General features: G+C 35.0%; 1 protein-coding gene across 6 annotated transcripts in view; it reads right to left on the bottom strand.

Annotated features, from left to right (window-relative positions):
* Window positions 1-19,545, bottom strand: part of FAM185A (family with sequence similarity 185 member A) — a 180,376-nt gene that overhangs the window by 81,508 nt on the left and 79,323 nt on the right. For 5 of the 6 annotated variants that reach the window (XR_013174062.1, XR_013174067.1, XR_013174061.1 and 2 more), the window contains exon 6: window positions 862-957. The exons of the other annotated variant lie outside the window; for it this stretch is intronic. Coding sequence is in view for 1 of the 5 variants with exons in the window: in XM_077156857.1 (XP_077012972.1) it covers window positions 862-957 (96 nt within the window). In the remaining 4 variants the exon portion in view is untranslated. The remainder of the gene's footprint in view (window positions 1-861; window positions 958-19,545) is intronic. 6 annotated transcript variants of the gene reach the window in all.

The raw sequence follows: 19,545 nt of genomic DNA, 5'->3' as shown, positions 1-19,545 counted from the left end.
GGCTTTTCTCTTTGGATGTTCTTTATAAGTTTGCAATTATATGACTTATATGGCATTTACAAAAAGAAAACCCTGAAAAATATTATTGAAGCTATTAGAAATTTAATGAGGATATATGGGATTACCTATTTTAAAGGAAAAACATCCACTTGGTTTTGAAAAATGAAGTCATATCTGTATATTAGCAATAACTTCAGTTTCAAATACCTCTAAGTTTTGTACTTCCATTTTGACACTGACAAGGGAACACAGTTGGATGAAAAAGTATAAAACAACATGGCAAAAAATTACTAATAGCAAGAATGACAAGTTTCTGTAATGCAGAGTTTCTAGACTTTAAAACAATTTTTACTATAGATCTATAGTTCTTAACTTTCTGTACCCAGGCCACTTCAGCCACTATGGTCAAGCTGCTCCACCTAAGCTACTCACCACCATACATGCACATACATACACACTCATAATTAGCCTTGAAATGACTAAACAGCATACCATCTTTAATGAATGACTTGACTGTTACAGTAAGTCCTCTTGCAGACTGGTGGGAAATATTCCAAAAGAAGGTATAAGAGAATTCTTCCCCCAAAGGGTATTTTATTTCAGTAACATATACTCAATTTATTTCAGCATTTTTGTTTCTATTACAAAGTAAAAGATAGTCTTCATGGCCATCTATACCAAAATTTTTAAAGACCACTAGACAGAGAGAACAGACCAGACTTTACATCAAGTCCTATCAGAAGAAATCTTCTTGAAAAAAATATGACAGTATAGATAAGATAATTTCACCATCTGTTTCTTAAGTGCTATATAAAATCTTGCTTACATCGTATGTCAAAATAAACATTCCAGTTGGCTAACCTTTATGGGTTTTCAAGTCCACTTCCCCTAGTTGGCTGACATAAACATCGATGGCTCCCTGATGAGATGTTGCTTCTAGACATCCAGAGGATGAATCTTGGAGGGAGGAAAAACTGTAAGTATGATTGTTCTTATTTGAGTAAATGGAATTATAAACTTGAAATAAAAGACTCTGCTTCTGATTAGGATAAGGAGTTAGAGTTTTCCAAGGTTTCATACCTTCCTCATAATATTGCCATCTTTTGCTATCAACATGTGTACAGTATCAGAAATCTAGAAATCTATATCCACTCAATTAATTATAAAATCTCTATGTCACATTAACTGCACACCTTACCTCTAAATATGTTTACTCTAAAATCTAATATGTGGGAAGGACAGTATACAAGTGACAGATCCTTGACAGCAAAGATTATAAAGCACCACTGATATATTTAGTTTACTATTATGTTATGGTATTTGGTAAACTGTCAATATTTACCAAAGAATGTACATGTACAGTAACATATAAGCAATAGCAAAGTTGATGAAAATAAATATCTATAATTTCTACTCTTAGTACATTTGCTAGTACAGAAAAGTGCGGCTAATAGTAAAAGATTACTCTAGATAAGATTTTGCATTTTTCAGAAAGAAAGAGAGAGTTAAAAAGATAAATCATTCGAAAAGTGGGTGAAGCTTTTTTATATCTAATATTTCTTTCCCTTTCAAGTTTTTGGAATTGAACAGATATCTTTAAGTTATGAAAGAAATCAATAATTAAGGTAGTCCATGTTTTCCTCCATTGTCAATGACCCCAGTTTTCAATCACCTAAGGCAAGAGAATGATGTTGAGGAGTCAGTGCTAAGTAGCTTCTCCTCCTTCTCCCTCTTCTCTGGCCAGGTGAACCTTTATTTTTCCTTTTTTTTTTTTTTTCACATGGGCAGGCACCAGGTGAACCTTTAATTTAATATTCTATCTGACCTTCCTGAAAAGGCCAAAACATTCTTTTTAGAGAGACCTGTAGAAAATTATCAATAGAGTCAAATAAAGGTTTCAACTATAGAATTTTGTTTTTTTAAAAAATTCACATAATGGAGAATTCCATAGATACTGGAGAAAGCCTAATGCAGGTATGTATTACAGGATGAGTCTGAAGTGAATAGAAATTATTAGTTCAGACAGTGGTTGGAATAAGTATACTTCCACAGAGTTTATCACAATTCTGGGTAAAGATCTTGCTGGTCAGACAGAGACCACTGAACTGTCTTAGAAAAGTACCCATACAAAACTGATGTCAACTGTCGGCTAATACTACATACACTCAAAGAAATAGATATTAGAATATATACTTTGCTAATAGCAGGTATTAACAACTAAACTTCAAAAGCTAAAAATTCTAAACTTTACTCCTTTGTTTCAGATAAAGGGAGAACTCTCTCAAAACTGAACAAGCATTTTTAAAAACATTCTGAATTTTTATAATTCTAACGCAAGTTTCAACATGCAGATACTAATAGATAGCAACTCAAAACAACAGCTATTTCTTGCATCCTGCAACCTGATTCATATACTTCCAAAGCTACACCAATCGCAAGAATAAGGAACATATTTTACACATAGAACATAAGGATCTGAGAAGGTTGAATTTTAAGGTCTCTCCAAGTAAAATTTTCTAAATTAATGCCCGGCTTGAGCATTCTGTATTAGAAAAGAAGCAAACAGGGGGCTGGGATTATGACAAATACAGAAGGCACATACACAAACATACACATACACACAAAGATGTTTTTTTTCTTAAATACAGTTACCAATACAAATCTTCTGGAAGTGCCTTAGAAAAGAGGCAACAGGAAAAGAGAAAGTAAAGCCAGGTAAGCAATTTTTCAATCTTTCCCCTGTTGACTTATTTTAAATAGAAGATGGCTTAGTGTTCTAGAAGAAAGGTAATATTTTAAAAACGTAAGTACAAAGAAAATCAGAATCCTCAACAAAATTCTAGCAAATCGAATCCAGCAACACATTAAAATTATACATCATGACCAAGTAGGATTCATCCCAGGTATGCAAGAATGGTTCAACATAAGAAAATCAATTAATGTAATGCACCATATCAACAAATCAAAGCAGAAAAATCACATGATCATCTCAATTGATGCAGAGAAGGCATTTGACATGATTCAACATCCTTTCCTGTTGAAAACACTTCAAAGGATAGGAATGCAAGGGAACTTCCTTAAAATGATAGAGGGAATATATGAAAAACCCACAGCTAATATCATCCTCAATGGGGAAAAATTGAAAACTTTCCCCCTAAGATCAGGAACAAGACAAGGATGTCCACTATCACCACTGTTATTCAACATCGTGTTGGAAGTTCTAGCCAGAGCAATTAGACAAGAAAAAGGAATACAAGGCATCAAAATTGGAAAGGAAGAAGTAAAACTCTCACTGTTTGCAGATGATATGATACTATACGTCGAAAACCCTGAAAAATCCACAGCAAAACTACTAGAGCTAATAAACGAGTACAGCAAAGTAGCAGGTTACAAGATCAACATTAAAAAATCTGTAGTGTTTCAATACACTAGCAATGAACAAGCTGAGGGGGAAATCAAGAAATTTATAAAGAATAAAATACTTAGGAATAAATGTAACTAAAGAGACAAAAGACCTATACAAAGAAAACTACAAGAAACTGTTAAAAGAAATCACAGAGACAAAAATAGATGGAAGGGCATACCATGTTCATGGACTGGAAGACTAAATATAGTTAAGAAGTCAATTCTACCTAAATTGATTTACAGATTCAACGCAATACCAATCAAAATCCCAACAACTTACTTTTCAGAAATAGAAAAACCAATAAGCAAATTTATCTGGAAGGGCAGGGTGCCCCGAATTGCTAAAAGTATCTTGAGGAAAAAAAATGAAGCTGGAGGTCTCATGCTGCCTGACTTTAAGGCATATTATGAAGCCACAGTGGTCAAAACAGCATGGTACTGGCATAAAGATAGATATATCGACCAGTGGAATGGAATAAAGTGCTCAGATATAGACCCTCTCATCTTTGGACATTTGATCTTTGATAAGGCAGTCAAGCCAACTCACCTAGGACAGAACAGTCTCTTCAATAAATGGTGCCTAGAGAACTAGATATCCATATGCAAAAGAATGAAAGAGGACCCATATCTCACACCCTATACAAAAGTTAACTCAAAATGGATCAAAGATCTAAACATTAGGTCTAAGACCATAAAACAGTTAGAGGAAAATGTAGGGAGATATCTTATGAATCTTATAACTGGAGGTGGTTTTATGGACCTTACACCTAAAGCAAGAGCACTGAAGAAAGAAATAAATAAATGGGAGCTCCTCAAATTAAACACTTTTGTGCATCAAAGAACTTCATCAAGAAAGTAGAAAGACAGCCTACACAATGGGAGACAATATTTGGAAACGACATATCAGATAAAGGTCTAGTATCCAGAATTTATAAAGAGATTGTTCAACTCAACAACAAAAAGACAGCCAATCCAATTACAAAATGGGAGAAAGACTTGAACAGACACCTCTCAGAAGAGGAAATACAAATGGCCAAAAGGCACATGAAGAGATGCTCAATGTCCCTGGCCATTAGAGAAATGCAAATCAAAACCACAATGAGATATCATCTCACACCCACCAGAATGGCCATTATCAACATAACATAAAATGACAAGTGCTGGAGAGGATGAGGAGATGTCAAATGGTGCAACCACTGTGGAAGGCAGTTTGGCAGTTCCTCAAAAAGCTGAATATAGAATTGCCATATGACCCAGCAATACCATTGCTAGGTATCTATTAGAGGACTTAAGGGCAAAGACACAAACGGATATTTGCACACCAATGTTTATAGCAGCATTATTTACAATTGCAAAGAGATGGAAACAGCCAAAATGTCCATCAACAGACGAGTGGCTAAACAAACTGTGGTATATACATACAATGGAATATTATGTAGCTCTAAGACAGAATAAACTTATGAAGCATGTAATAACATGGATGGACCTAGAGAACATTATGCTGAGTGAGACTAGCCAAAAACTAAAGGACAAATACAGTATGGTCTCACTGATATGAACCGACATTAGTGAATAATCTTGGAATATGTCATTGGTAACAGAGACCATCAGGAGATAGAAATAGGGTAAGATAATGGGCAATTGGAGCTGAAGGGATACAGACTGTGCAACAGGACTGGATACAAAAACTCAGAAATGGACAGCACAATACTACCTAATTGTAATGTAATTATGTTAAAACAGTGAATGAAGCTGCATGTGAGGTATAGTTTTTTTTCTCTCTATTATCATTTTATTTCTTTTTCCGTTGTCTTTTTATTACTTTTTCTAAATCGATGCAAATGTACTAAGAAATGATGAATATGCAACTATGTGATGATATTAAGAATTACTGATTGTATATGTAGAATGGAATGATTTCTAAATGTTTTGTTAGTTAATTTTTTTAATTAATTAAACAAAAGTAAGTTTTGGGGATTTTAATTGGTATTGCATTGAATCTGTAAATCAATTTAGGTAGAATTGACATCTTAACTATATTTAGTCTTCCAAAACATGAACACAGTATGCCCTTCCTTCTATTTAGGTCTTCTGTGATTTGTTTTAACAATTTCTTGTAGTTTTCTTTGTATAGGTCTTTTGTCTTTTTAGTCAAATTTATCCCTAAATATTTTTTCTGTTTTATAAATGGAATTCTTTTCTTGATTTCCCCCTCAGATTGTTCATTACTAGTGTATAGAAACACTACAGATTTTTGAGTGTTGATCTTGTAACCTGCCACTTTACTGTACTCATTTATTACCTCTAGTAGTTTTGCGTGGATTTTCGGGGTTTTTGACATGTAGTACCATATCATCTGCAAATAGTGAGAGTTCTACTTCTTCCTTTCCAATTTTGATGTCTCGTATTTCTTTTTCTTGTCTAATTGCTCTGGCTAGAACTTCCAACACATTGTTGAATAGTAGTGGTGATAGTGGACATCCTTATCTTGTTCCTGATCTTAGGGGTAAAGTTTTCAGTTTTTCCCCATTGAAGATGATGTTAGCTGTGGGTTTTTCATATATTCCCTTTATCATTTTAAGGAAGTTCCCTTGTATTCCTATCCTTTGAAGTGTTTTCAACAGGAAAGGATGTTGAATTTTGTCAAATGTCTCGTCTGCATCAATCGAGATGATCATTTTTCTGCTTTGATTTGTTGATATGGTGCATTACATTAATTGATTTTCTTATGTTGAACCATCCTTGCATACCTGGGATGAATCCTACTTGGTCATGATGTATAATTCTTTTAATGTGTGCTGGATTCGATTTGCTAGAATTTTGTGGAGGATTTTTGCATCTATATTCATTAGAGATATTGGTCTGTAGTTTTCTTTTTTTGTAATATCTTTGTCTGGCTTTGGTATGAGGGTGATGTTGACTTCATAGAATGCGTTAGGTAGCTTTCCCTCCTCTTCAATTTTTTTGAGGAATTTGAGCAGGATTGGTACTAATTTTTTCTTGAATGTTTGGTGGAATTCACATGTGAAGCCATTTGGTCCTGGACTTTTCTTTTTGGGGAGCTTCTCAATGACTGATTCAATTTCTTTACTTGTGATTGGTTTTTTGAGGTCGTCTATTTCTTCTTGAGTTAATTTTTGTTGTTCATGCCCTTCTAGAAAGTTGTCCATTTCATCTACATTGTCATATTTACTAGCATAAAGTTGTTCATAGTATCATCTCATTACTTCCTTTATTTCTGTGGGATCAGTGGTTATGTCTCCTCTTCCACTTCTGATCTTATTTATTTGCATCCTCTCTCTTCTTCTTTTTGTCAGTCTTGCAAAGTGTCCATCAATCTTCCTGATTTTCTCATAGAACCAGCTTCTGGTTTTGTTGATTTTCTCAAATGTTTTCATGTTCTGAATTTCTTTTATTTCTGCTCTAATATTCATTATTTCTTTCCTTTTGCTTGCTTTGGGGTTACTTTGCTGTTTTTTCTCTACTTCTTCCAAGTGGACAGTTAATTCCTCAATTTTTGCCCTTTTTTCTTTTTTAATATACACATTTAGGGCAATAGATTTCCCTCTTAGCACTGCCTTTGCTGCATCCCATAAGTTTTGATATGTTCTGTTTTCATTTTCATTTGCCTCGAGATATTTACTGATTTCTCTTGTAATTTCTTCCTTGACCCACTGGTTGTTTGAGAGTGTGTTGTTGAGCCTCCACATATTTGTGAATTTTCTGGCACTCTGCCTGTTATTGATTTCCAACTTCATTCCTTTATGACTTGAGAAAAAGTTTTGTATGATTTCAATCTTTTAAAATTTATTGAGACTTGCTTTGTGACCCAGCATATGGTCTATCCTTGAGAATGATCCATGAGTACTTGAGAAAAAGGTGTATCCTGCTGTTGTGCCGTGTACTGTTCTATAAATGTCTGTTAAGCCTAGCTCACTCATTGTATTATTCAAAATCTCTGCTCCTTTATTGATCCTCTGTCTAGATGTTCTGTCCATTGACAACAGCAGGCAATTGAAGTCTCCAACTATTATGGTAGATGTGTCTATTTCTCTTTTCAGTATTTGTCTCATGCAATTTGGGGCATTCTGGCTTGGTGCATAAACCTTCGTGACTGTTATGTCTTCTTGTTGAATTGTTCCTTTTATTAATACATAGTGTCCTTCTTTGTCTCTTTTAACTGTTTTACATTTGAAGTCTAATTTGCTGGATATTAGTATAGCTACTCCTGCTCTTTTCTGCTTGTTATTTGCATGAAATACCTTTTTCCAACCTTTCACTTTCAACCTATGTTTATCCTTGGGTCTAAGATGTGTTTCCTGTAGACAGCATATACATTGGTCCTGTTTTCAATCCATTCTGCCAATCTATGTCTTTTGACTGGGGACTTTAATCCATTAACATTTAGTGTTATTATTGTATGGGTAGTACTTTCTTCTACCATTTTGCCTTTTGAATTTTATATGTCATATCTAATTATCTTCTTTTCACCTTTACTGATAGTCTTCTTTTCTACACTCTTCTCCACATCTCTCTGTTCTATCTTTTTGTATCTGCCTCTAGTGCTCCCTTTAGTATTTCTTGCAGAGCTGATCTCTTCATCACAAATTCTCTCAGTGATTTTTTGTCTGAAAATGTTTTAATTTCTCCCTCATTTTTGAAGGACAATTTTGCTGGATATAGAATTCTCAGTTGGCAGTTTTCTCCTTTAGTAATTTAAATGTATCATCCTATGGTCTTCTCGCCTCCATGGTTTCTGCTGAGAAATCTACACATAGTCTCATTGGGCTTCCCTTGGATGTGATGGATTGCTTTTCTCTTGCTGCTTCCAAGATTGTCTCTTTCTCTTTGACCTCTGACATTCTGATTAGTAAGTGTCTTGGAGTACATCTATTTGGATCTATTCTTTCTGGGGTATGCTTCACTTCTTGGATCTGTAATTTTAAGTCTTTCATAAGAGTTGGGAAATTTTCAGTGATAATTTCCTCTATTAGTTTTTCTCCTCCTTTTCCATTCTCTTCTCTTTCTGGGACACCCACAATACGTATATTTGTGAACTTCATATTGTCATTCAATTCCCTGAGTCCCTGCTCATATTTTTCCATTTTTTTCTCTATATTTTCTTTTGCTTGTCAGAGTTCCGATGGTCCATCCTCTAGTTCACTAATCCTGTCTTCTGCTTCTCAAAATCTAAATTGTAGGTTTCCATTGTTTTTTTTTAATCTCTTCTACTGTGCCTTTCATTCCCATAAGTTCTGTGATTTGTTTTTTCAGACTTTCAGTTTCTTCTTTTTGTTCATTTCTTGCCTTCTTTATGTCCTCCCTGAATTCACTGATTTGATTTTTGATGAGGTTTTCCATGTCTGTTTGTACATTCTGAATTAACTGTTTCAGCTCTTGTATCTCATTTGAATCACTGGTTTGTTCCTTTGACTGGGCCATAGCTTCAATTTTCCTAGTGTGATGTGTTATTTTTTGTTGGTGTCTAGGCATTTAATTACTTTAATTAGTTTATTCTGGAGATTGTTTTCACTTCTTTTCCTACGGTTTTCTTGCTGGATGAATCTGCTGTCTGTTCTTTGACATTCAGTTCAGCTTTTTTCTGGACCACTAGCTTAGATTTTGTTTAACAGAGAATTTTTCAGTTCTTGTTTTCTTGTTTCTTGCCCTGCCTGTATGGTGCCTTTTTCACCCCACCCTTGGGAGAGTCTACTTAGGTATTACAGACCCCAGCCGGATTTTCCCCATCCAAACTGGGCTCCTGTCAGAAGGAAAGGGTCACATGTGTCAATTTTCCCTGAGGGTAAGACCCAGCAGGTTGAAAGATTTTCCTGTGAAATCTCTGGGCTCTGTTTTTCTTATCCTGCCCAGTATGTGGTGCTTGTCTGCCTGCAGGTCCCACCAGCATAAGATGATGTGGTACTTTTTACTTTGGCAAACTCTCCCTGCTGGGGACATGGTGGAGACAGAGGAGAGGTTGTAGGCTGGTTTTAATGGCTTCAAACAACCAAGCCCTATGGTGTGAATTCCTTGAGGAAGGGATTCCACCTGAGTTGGGCCTCACCCCTCCCTTGGGGAAGGCACAAGCTCCAGATAAGGTCTCAAACAAGCTTGTTTCTGCCTATGCCTGGGGCAGTTGCAGCCTGAGAAGACCTGACACCGTATCCAAAGGCAGTCAAGCCTTTGTAGAAACACAGCCACAAAAACCTCTGTTTCTTTTTCCATCAGCCCTGCCCCCTTGACACTGGGGCAATTGATTTATAAATCCAGCCAAGCTATCCTTTAAAACTGAGGGAGAGATTAAATTCTCAGACAAGCAAAGGCTGAAGGAATTTGTCAACAACAGATATGATGCCCTACAAGAAATACTAAAGGGTGTCCTGTCAGCTGGAAAAAAAAAAACAAAACAGAAGACGGAAGATTGGAGGAGGGGACAGAATTGAAGGGTACCAGTAAAGATAATTTAAAGGATAAAAGTGGGGGGTGGGGGTGGATGTATAGATCTGACAAATAAAAACTAAAGAATAGATTGCTAGAGTCAAGAATTGTTTTTATAGTAATAACTTTGAATGTTAATGGACTAAACTCACCAATCAAAAGAAACACATTGGCAGAATGGATAAAAAAAATATGACCCATCTATATGATGATTACAAGACATGCATTTTAGACCAAGAATACAAATAGATTGAAAGTAAAAGGATGAAAAATGATGTTTTATGCAAGCTGTAACCAAAAGATAGCAGTAGTTATATAATAGATATACAGACTTTAAATATAAAGATGTCATAAGAGAGAAGGAAGGACACTACATATTAAAAAAGGGACAATTCACCAAGAAGAAGCAAGCAATAGTCATGAAGAAGCAATAGCCATAAATGTTTATGATCCCAATCAAGGTGCTCTACATGAGGCAAATATTGGCAAACTGAAAGGAGCTATAGATGTTTCAACAATCATAGTAGGAGACTTCAATACACCACTTTCCACTATGGACAGAACAATCAAACAGAGGATAAATAAGGAAATAGAGAACTTCAAGAATGAGATAAATGAATTAGACATATATAGTTCACTATGCCCCAAAACACCATGATATACATTCTTCTCGAGTGCTCATTGAACATTCTTCAGAATAGATCACATGCTGAGACACAAAACAGATCTTTAAAATTTAGTAAGATTGAAATTATCCAACTGAATGAAGCTGGAAATTAATAACCACCATAGAACTAGAACTTTCACAAATATATGGAGAGTAAATGATACACTCTTGTATAATCAATGAATCAAAGAAGAAATTGCTAGAGAAATCAGTAAATATCTGGAGAGGAATGAAAATGAGAATACAACATATCATAACTTATGAGATATATCAAAGGCAGGGCTGAGAGGGAAATTCATTGCCCTGAAGGCCTACATTAAAAAACAACAATGAGCAAAAATTAGGAATTAAATGCTCATCTGGAGAAATTAGAGAGAGAACAGCAAACTAACCACAAAACAAATAGATGAAGAGAGATACCAAAGATTAAAGCAGAAATAAATGAACTGTGAACAACAACAATAGAAAAAAAAGCAATAGAAAGAATCAAAAAAACCAGAAGTTGGTTCTTTGAGAAAATCAAAACTGATGGACCCCTTGCTAGGCTGAGAAAGAAAAAAATAAAGATGGTGCAAAAAAAAGAAAAAAAACAAAAAAAAACAAAATCAGAAATGAGAGAGAGGTTGTTACCACAGATCGGGAAGAAATTTAAAAAATCATAAGAGGATACAATGAACAGTTATATGCTGATAAATCAGACAACTTAGATGAAATGGACAAATCCCGAGGAAATACACATACAACCTATACTGACCTCAACAAACCAATTACAAGTAAAGAGAAATAGAAGACCTTAAGAAACCAATTACAAGTAAAGAGATCCAGTCAGTCATCAAAAATCTTCCTAAAAATAAAAGCCCAGGATCATAAGGATTCACAGGGGAACTTCATCAAACATTCCAAAAAGAACTAATACAAATCCATTCAAACTCCTCCAAAAAAAAAAAAAAAAAAGAAAAAGAAGAAGAAGAAAAGGAACACTACCTAACTCATTTTATGAAGCTAACACAACTCCAATACTAAAACTGGATAAAGACACTATAAGAAAGGAAAACTACAGACCAATCTCCTTAATGAACACACATGCAAAAATTCTCAACAAAATACTAGCAAATGGAATCCAACAACACCTAAAAAGAATTATACATCATGATCAAGTGGGGGTTAATATCAGGAATGCAAGGTTGGTTCGACACAAGATCAATTAATGTAATACAGCACACTAACAAATGGAAAGGGAAAAAAATCACACAATGATATTGATTGATGCTGAGAAAATATTTAATAAAATCCAGCATCCTCTCCTGATAATAACACTTAAAAAGGTAGGACCTGACAGAAATTTTCTTGATATCACAAAGGGCATATATGAAAAACTCATAGCCAGCATCATAATTAACAGTGAGAGGTTGAAAGCATTCCCCCTAAGATCAGGAACAAGACAAGGATGCCCATTGTCACCACCATTACTCAACACTATACTAGAAGTCCAGCTAGAGTGATTAGGCAGGAAAAAGGAAATAAAAGATATCCAAAGGAAGAAGTAAAACTTTCCTTATTTGCAAACAACATTACCATATACTTGAAACCCCCAAGAAATCTATGGCAAAGCTATTTGAGCTAATAAACAAGTTCAGCAAAATAGAGGGATTAAAAGACAAATGTACAAAAATTGGTAATGTTTTTTTAAAAAAGTAATGACCTGAGGAGACTATTAAGAAGAAATTCCATCCAGAATAGCAACCCAAAGAAGCAAGTATCTAGGAATAAGCTTAACCAGGGATGTTCAAGGACTTGTACATAGAAAACTACAAGTCATTGCTAAAAGAAATAAAAGAAGATCTAAATAGGAGGGGAAGACATTCCGTGTTCACAGATAGGGAGGTTGAATGTCATTAAGATGTCAATTTTATCCAAACTGAACTACAGATTCATGCAATACCAATCAAAATTCTAACAAACTACTTTGAAGACTTGGAAAACCTAGTATCAAATCTATTTGGAGGGGAAAGAGACCTCAAATAGCTAAAAATACCCTAAAAAAGAAAAGTGAAGTGAGAGGACTAACACTTCATTACTTTAAAGCTTACTATAAAGCCACAGTGGTCAAAATATCATGGTACTGGAACAAAGACAGAAGTATTTACTAATGGAATTGAATCAAAAGAATGGAGACAGATCATCAAGTTTATGGTCACTTGATCTTCAATAAGGTGCCCAAATCCACTACACTGAGACACAGTAGTCTTTTCAATAAATTGGCATGGAAGAACGGGATCTCAATAGCCAAAAGAATGAAGGAGGACTCCTAACTTACACCTTATACAAAAATTAACTCAAAATGGATCAAAGATCTAAATAGAGGAACCTGTACCACAAAACTCCTAGAAGAAAATGGAGGGAAACATCTTCAAGACTAGTAATAGGAGAGGGCTTCCTACACTTTATACCCAAAGCACAAGCAACAAAAGAAAAAATAGATAAATCAGAACTCTTTAAAATCAAAAGCTTCTGCACTTCAAAGGACTATGTCAAAATGGTGAAAAGGCAGCCAACTCAATGGGAGAAAATATTTGGAACTCACATATCAGACAAAAGTTTGATATCCTGTGTACATAAAGAAGTTATACAATTCAACAGTAAAAAAACAAACAACCCAATTATAAAATGGTCAAATACAAGTGGCTACAAAGTACATGAAGAAATGCTTATCTTCATTAGCTATAAGGGAAATACAAATCAAGACTACATTGAAATATCACCTTAGGCCTATAAGAATGCCTGCTATTAAACAAACTGAAAACTGCAAATGTTAGAGAGGATGTGGAGAAACCGGAATACTTATTCACTCTTGGTGGTAATGTAAAAATGGTACAGCTGCTGTGGAAAACAGTTTGGCAATACCTCAGAAAAGTAAATATTGAGTTACCCTATGACCCATATTACCAATACTCAGTATATATCCAGAAGTTCTGAAAGCAGTGACACAAAAAGGCATTTGCACTCCGATTTTCATAGTGGCCCTATTCACAATTGCCAAAAGATGGAAACAAGTGCCCATTAACAGAAAAATGGATAAACAAAATATGGTGTGTGTACACATATATATATATGATGGAATATTATGCAGCAATAAGATGAAATGAGGTCCCAAAGCATATTATGACAGGGATGAAAATTAAGGACATAATGCTAAGTGAAATAAGTCAGACACAAAAGGATGGATACTGTTTGATTTCACCATTATGATTCTGGTAAAGTTAATCTCAGAGATTTACACTGTAGAATATAGGTGAACTAGAGGTTCACAGAAGCTAAAGATGGGGGAAAGGATACTCAATGAGGTTGAACTTAAATGTGAGGGAACAGATAGAAGTGATGGTAGCAATTAATAGAGATATAAATAACACTGTCATATTGAACATATGTTTGAAATCATGGTACTATGATTTATAGTACCAGTATCCTAACAATTAAATCTACAATTTTTTTTCATTATTTAGATAATACTTTATTAGTTTCTGTAATCAAATCTATGTAGATAAAACTTTACATATTTAATACAGTACGTTGCTCTCGTACAAATGGAAACGTTTCTAGAACAATATGGCTGCAAATTTCTGTACCATGCAAACTCAACAAAATACAACTGGGATACTTTTTGCAAAGTTGACAGCATAACTAAAGTTTCCAAAACTTCAAATTATGTATATATATATATATATATATATATATATATATATGTTTACATTTATATAAAAAGAACAACAGTAGTATGTTATGCATTAATAGCAGCAACAGCTTAATTCAACAATTTTAAATAAAATCTCACAAACTATTTTAAAGGTTTGATCTTATACAAAGAGTTAATAGTAGAGAGGTATGGGGGTAACTAAAATAACATTCCAGGGCTTATAGTTGACAAGACATCAATGTATTTGTAGTAACTTTTTAATTGATATTTTGAGAACACACAGTTTTGATAGTTTATCAAATGGTATTTAAAATATTATTTAATATTTAGAATTCAAGTAACTCTGGTATCTATACTTATACTTTTTTTTCCTTCCTTGCTCTAATTTCAAATTGGTTTATGAAACATATTGTACAAACAGGTTTTACAATGATTAATTAGATTTTTTTAAATATGCCTATGGATAAGCTAATTAAGTTATTCATTTTAGGTGGTTAAGATTTCCATTTGTTAATTGTAAAATATTTGTATCTTCGTATTTTCCTGAAATCAGGAAAATATTTAGAACATAGGTCATTACTATAGCAATGCAGATATTTGTAAGAACTTTCTTCTTGATATTTTGGGAACATTCACAGTTTTGACAGCTGATCAAATGGGATCTAAGTTAGTGTTTAATATTTAGAATTTAAGATCTTTGCTATCTGAATTTGTATTTTTTTTCCTTGTTGCCTCAATTTTAAATTGGTTTATGAAACTTTCTGTGCAAACACAGGCTTAACAATGATTATATGGATACTTTATTTAAATAAGCCTATGATTAAGCTAACTAAGATATCCATTGTTGGTGGTTTTAAGTGTATTGTTTGTTTTCTTAAATAATAAATAAATCATTAAATCAATAAAAGACAAAAAAAGAGTTAGTGCTTCCCCCGCAAAAAACAAAAAAACAAAAAAACAAAACAAAAAAAAAAAACAAAGAACACATCAACAGTACCATAGCAATATCAGGGGTAAATGACTGGGGGAAGGGACACAAGATTAGGGGAAGTTTAGATTGGATATTTGAAGAGGTTGTATTTATTGGTTGTCTTATTGCACCAGTGAAAATTGTCTAAAATTGAGAGTGCTACTGATGGTACAACCAAGGGAGGACACTCTAAGACATGGTTTGTTTGTTTTTGACATTATCCATGATCAACAGATGGAAGAGTCCAAAGGACAAAAAGGCAAATAATGTGTAGCTTGAAAAAGGAATGATGTTGTGAGACATGTAACAAACAGAATGAACCTTAGGGACAATGTGTTGTGCAAAATAAGTCGGAAACAAGAGGAAAAAAATAGGTTATGGTCTCTTCCAGAAAATATTTATAAGAAAATTGGAGCCTAGATTGTAAATTTTTATGGAGCCCCACTTAATCTGAAGTTGCAAGTATATTTCTAGACTCTGAGACACTGAGTTGTATGTGTATAAGCTGGTATTTCCCTGGAGTTTTGAGTGCCTCTGTGACACCTAATACTCAGAGTAGGAGGTCTGCAGCTTTGAAAGTCAGCACTGCTACATACCATAACAGTTAAAATAACTGAAAAAGAGATCAGGCTTCAATTAGAGATTAAAACGAAGTCAATCAGGCTGGGACTAAGGTAAACCAGAGTACAGGATAAAGATGATAGAGTATGTGCTCTAGAGCTTCACCTATTATATAAGACCAAAAGTAGAGAGGTTTATTGTGTCTAGAACCTAACTTTTATGTAACACACAATCTAAATCAACCTGCATAGATAGCTCATTTAAACAAACCAAACACATGAAGCCCAGAATGGGAATGAGGCCTTATAATTCTGTATAACTCAATGTAATACGTGGATGCATCCCAGACTATGGTGGGCTGATAAATAATTATTAGGAGAGTGTACTGAGGGATTAAGGAAAAAAATACGGAACAATTAAACTTTCCCATCTGGGAAACCTTTGGTACCCTCTCAAACATTGGGGACTCCCAAGAAAACAGGTCAAACTCTTGCTTTTGAGGCATATCCCTATGAAACTTATTTCTGTTATGGAGAAGCTACGACTACTTATAATAAGGCCTAAGAGTTGCCTCCAGAAAAACTCTTTTGTTTCACAGATGTGGTCTCTCTCTCTCTAAGCCCAACTCTGTAAGGAAAAGTAGTGCCCTCCCCCCTATATGGGACATGACATTCAGCAGTGAAAATTTCCCTGACAACATGGGACATGACACCCAGGGATAAGTCAGGCCCTGCACTGGGGAACTGACAATGCCTTCATGACCAAAAGCCAGAAAGAAAGTATAACAAAATAAGGCATCAGAAGCTAAGAGAGAGCAAATAGAGCTTAAAGGCTATTCTGGTGGCTACTCTCATGCAAACTTCAGCTAGATATTGCTAATTGCTTTGGTTTGCCAAACCACAACCAACATCATTCCTGTTAACTCTTCAGAATGCCTAGGGCTCTAACTGAGACTATATAAGTTTCATATACTAAGTGTACTCTCTTGAAACCTATAACCTCCAGAGGGTTCCAAGGGAAGGTAAATCCTGAAACCACAGGGGCCAGCCTCTCCAAGTTTATCAACTAATCACACCCCCACCCCTTATTGCTGACACCCCTTCTCAATGTGAAAAAGTTAGACTGGCATTCTGCAAAGATCCTTATAGATTGGGTCACAGGAGAAGGAGGAGTTATAACAGAGAAAATAGGGTTTAACAAATGAGTATGACTACTGAATTATGATACTGGTACTTCTTATAGCATCCAGTAATTTGGAGCTGCTAGAGGGAAAAATATGAACTAGTAGAATGGTAACCTTTAACAAACAAATCTGGATCTACTTGTTAAAATATACCATGAATACTACACTTTTTCTTTCTTTTTTCTACATATATTTATATTCCACACAAAAAATTTTAAAACAAAAAACAAATGAAAAGAGGGTGGAGCAACAGTGCTTCAGTGGCAGAATTCTCACCTCCCATCCCAGAGACCCAGGTTCAATTTCCCAGTGCCTGTCCATGCAAAGAGAAAAGATGCTCAACTTCATTGGTTATTAGGGAGTTGTAAATCAAAACCGCAATGAAATATCTCACACCTACTGGAATGGCCATTATCAAAACAACCCAGAAAACCCCAAGTGCTAAAAAGAATGTCAAAAAAGAGGTACAACTGAGGGAGAGCAAGATGGTGGCTTAGCAAGGTGTGGGATTTAGTTTGTCCTCCAGAGCAGATAGTAAATAGCAAGGAACAATACAGAGCAACTGCTGGAGCCACGTCAGTGACCAGACACACAGCATAACCCAGTCTGGAACAGCTGGACCAACTGCAAGCCCACCCAGAACCATGAATTCCCCCAAGCAGTGGCGACTGGTGCCCCTTGCCCACAGGCTGCTTCCCAGAGGGGAAAGGAAAGAGACTTTACTAGCAGCAGAGGCCAAGCCATCAAGCTCCAATTGTTGAATTAATTCACAAATTCTGACTACTAAAAATAGGCCCCCAGCTCAGCTGAACCTCGAGCAGAGGCAGAAGTTGCTGGCTTTTGTCCTGGTGCAGAGGGGGCAGGGTTGACAGAAGAAAAAAGAAAAAAAGAAATTGAGATTTTTTGGAATGGATAGTACCTGAAAAATTCTGATCTGTTAAACAAAACCTAAGCTAGAGGTCCAGAATAAGGTGAACTGAATGTCAAAGAACAGATAGACAACAAAGTCAACCAGCAAGAAAATCCAAGATAAAAAAAGTGAAAACTGGATGGACCATGGTGGTTCAGCAGGCAAAGATCTCACCTGCCAAGCCAGATACACAGGTTCAATTCCCAGTGCTTGCCCATGCAAAAACATAAATAATAAAGAAATTAAAATGTTTAGAAAAGAAAAAGTGAAAGCAATCTCCAGAATAAATGAATTAAGGTAATTACATGCCTAGATGCCAGCAAAAAATAACAAATCACACTAGGAAAATTGAAGCTATGGCCCAGTCAAAGGAACAAACCAACAATTCAAATGAGATACAGGAGTTGAAACAATTATTCAGAATGTTTGAACAGCCATGGAAAACCTCATCAAAAATCAAATCAATGAATTCAGGTAGGATATAAAGAAGGGAAAGAATGAACAAAAAGAAGAAATCAAAAGTCTGAAAAAACAAATGACAGAACTTATGGGAATGAAAGACACAGTAGAAGAGATGAAAAAACAATGGAAACCTACAAAGTCAGAATTCAAGAGGCATAAGATAGGATTAGTGAACTGGAGGATGGAATATCAGAAATTCAACAAGCAAAAGAAAATATTGGGAAAAGAATGGAAAAATATGAACAGGGACTCAGGGAACTGAATGTCAACATGAAGCGCATGAGTATACATGTTGTGGGTTTCCCAGAAGGTGACGAGAAGGGAAAAGGAGGAGAAAAACTAATGGAAGAAATTATCACCGAAAATTTCCCAACTCTTATGAAAGACTTAAAATTACAGATCCAAGAAGTGAAGCATACTCCAAACAGGATAGATACAAATAGACATACTCCAAGACACTTACTATCAGAACGTCAGATGTCAAAGAGAAAGAGAATCTTGAAAGCAGCAAGAGAAAAGCAATCCATCACATCCAAGGGAAGCCCAATGAGACTATGTGTAGATTTCTCAGCAGAAACCATGGAGGTGAGAAGACTGTAGGATGGTACATTTAAATTATTAAAAGAGAAAAACTGCCAACTAAGAATTCTATATCCAGCAAAACTGTCCTTCAAAAATGAGGGAGAAATTAAAACATTTTCAGACAAAAAAATCACTGAGAGAATTTGTGACCAAGAGACCATTTCTGCAAGAAATGCTAAAGGGAGCACTAGAGACAGTTAAAAAAAGACAGGAGAGAGACGTGTGGAGAAGAGTGTAGAAAGGAAGACTATCAGTAAAGGTAAAAAGAAGGGTAATTAGATATGATATATAAAATCCAAAAGGCAAAATGGTTGAAGAAAGCACTGCCTGTACAGTAATAACACTAAATGTTAATGGATTAAACTCCCCAATCAAAGACATAGACTGTCTGAATGGATTAAAAACAGGACCAATGTATATGCTGTCTACAGGAAATGCATCTTAGACCCAAGGATAAACAGAGGCTGAAAGCAAAAGGTTGGGAAAAGATATTTCATGCAAATAATAATCAGAAAAGAGCAGGAGTAGCTATACTAATATCCAATTTCAAATGTAAAACAGTTAAAAGAGAAAAAGAAGGACCCTATGTATTAACAAAAGGAACAATTCAACAAGAAGACATAACAATCATAAATATTTATTCACCAAGCCAGAATGCTCCAAAATACATGAG

The sequence above is a fragment of the Tamandua tetradactyla genome, chromosome 1 (genome assembly GCF_023851605.1).
Source record: "Tamandua tetradactyla isolate mTamTet1 chromosome 1, mTamTet1.pri, whole genome shotgun sequence".
Lineage (NCBI taxonomy): Eukaryota > Metazoa > Chordata > Mammalia > Pilosa > Myrmecophagidae > Tamandua > Tamandua tetradactyla.
This window is presented reverse-complemented; position numbering and strand designations above follow the sequence as displayed.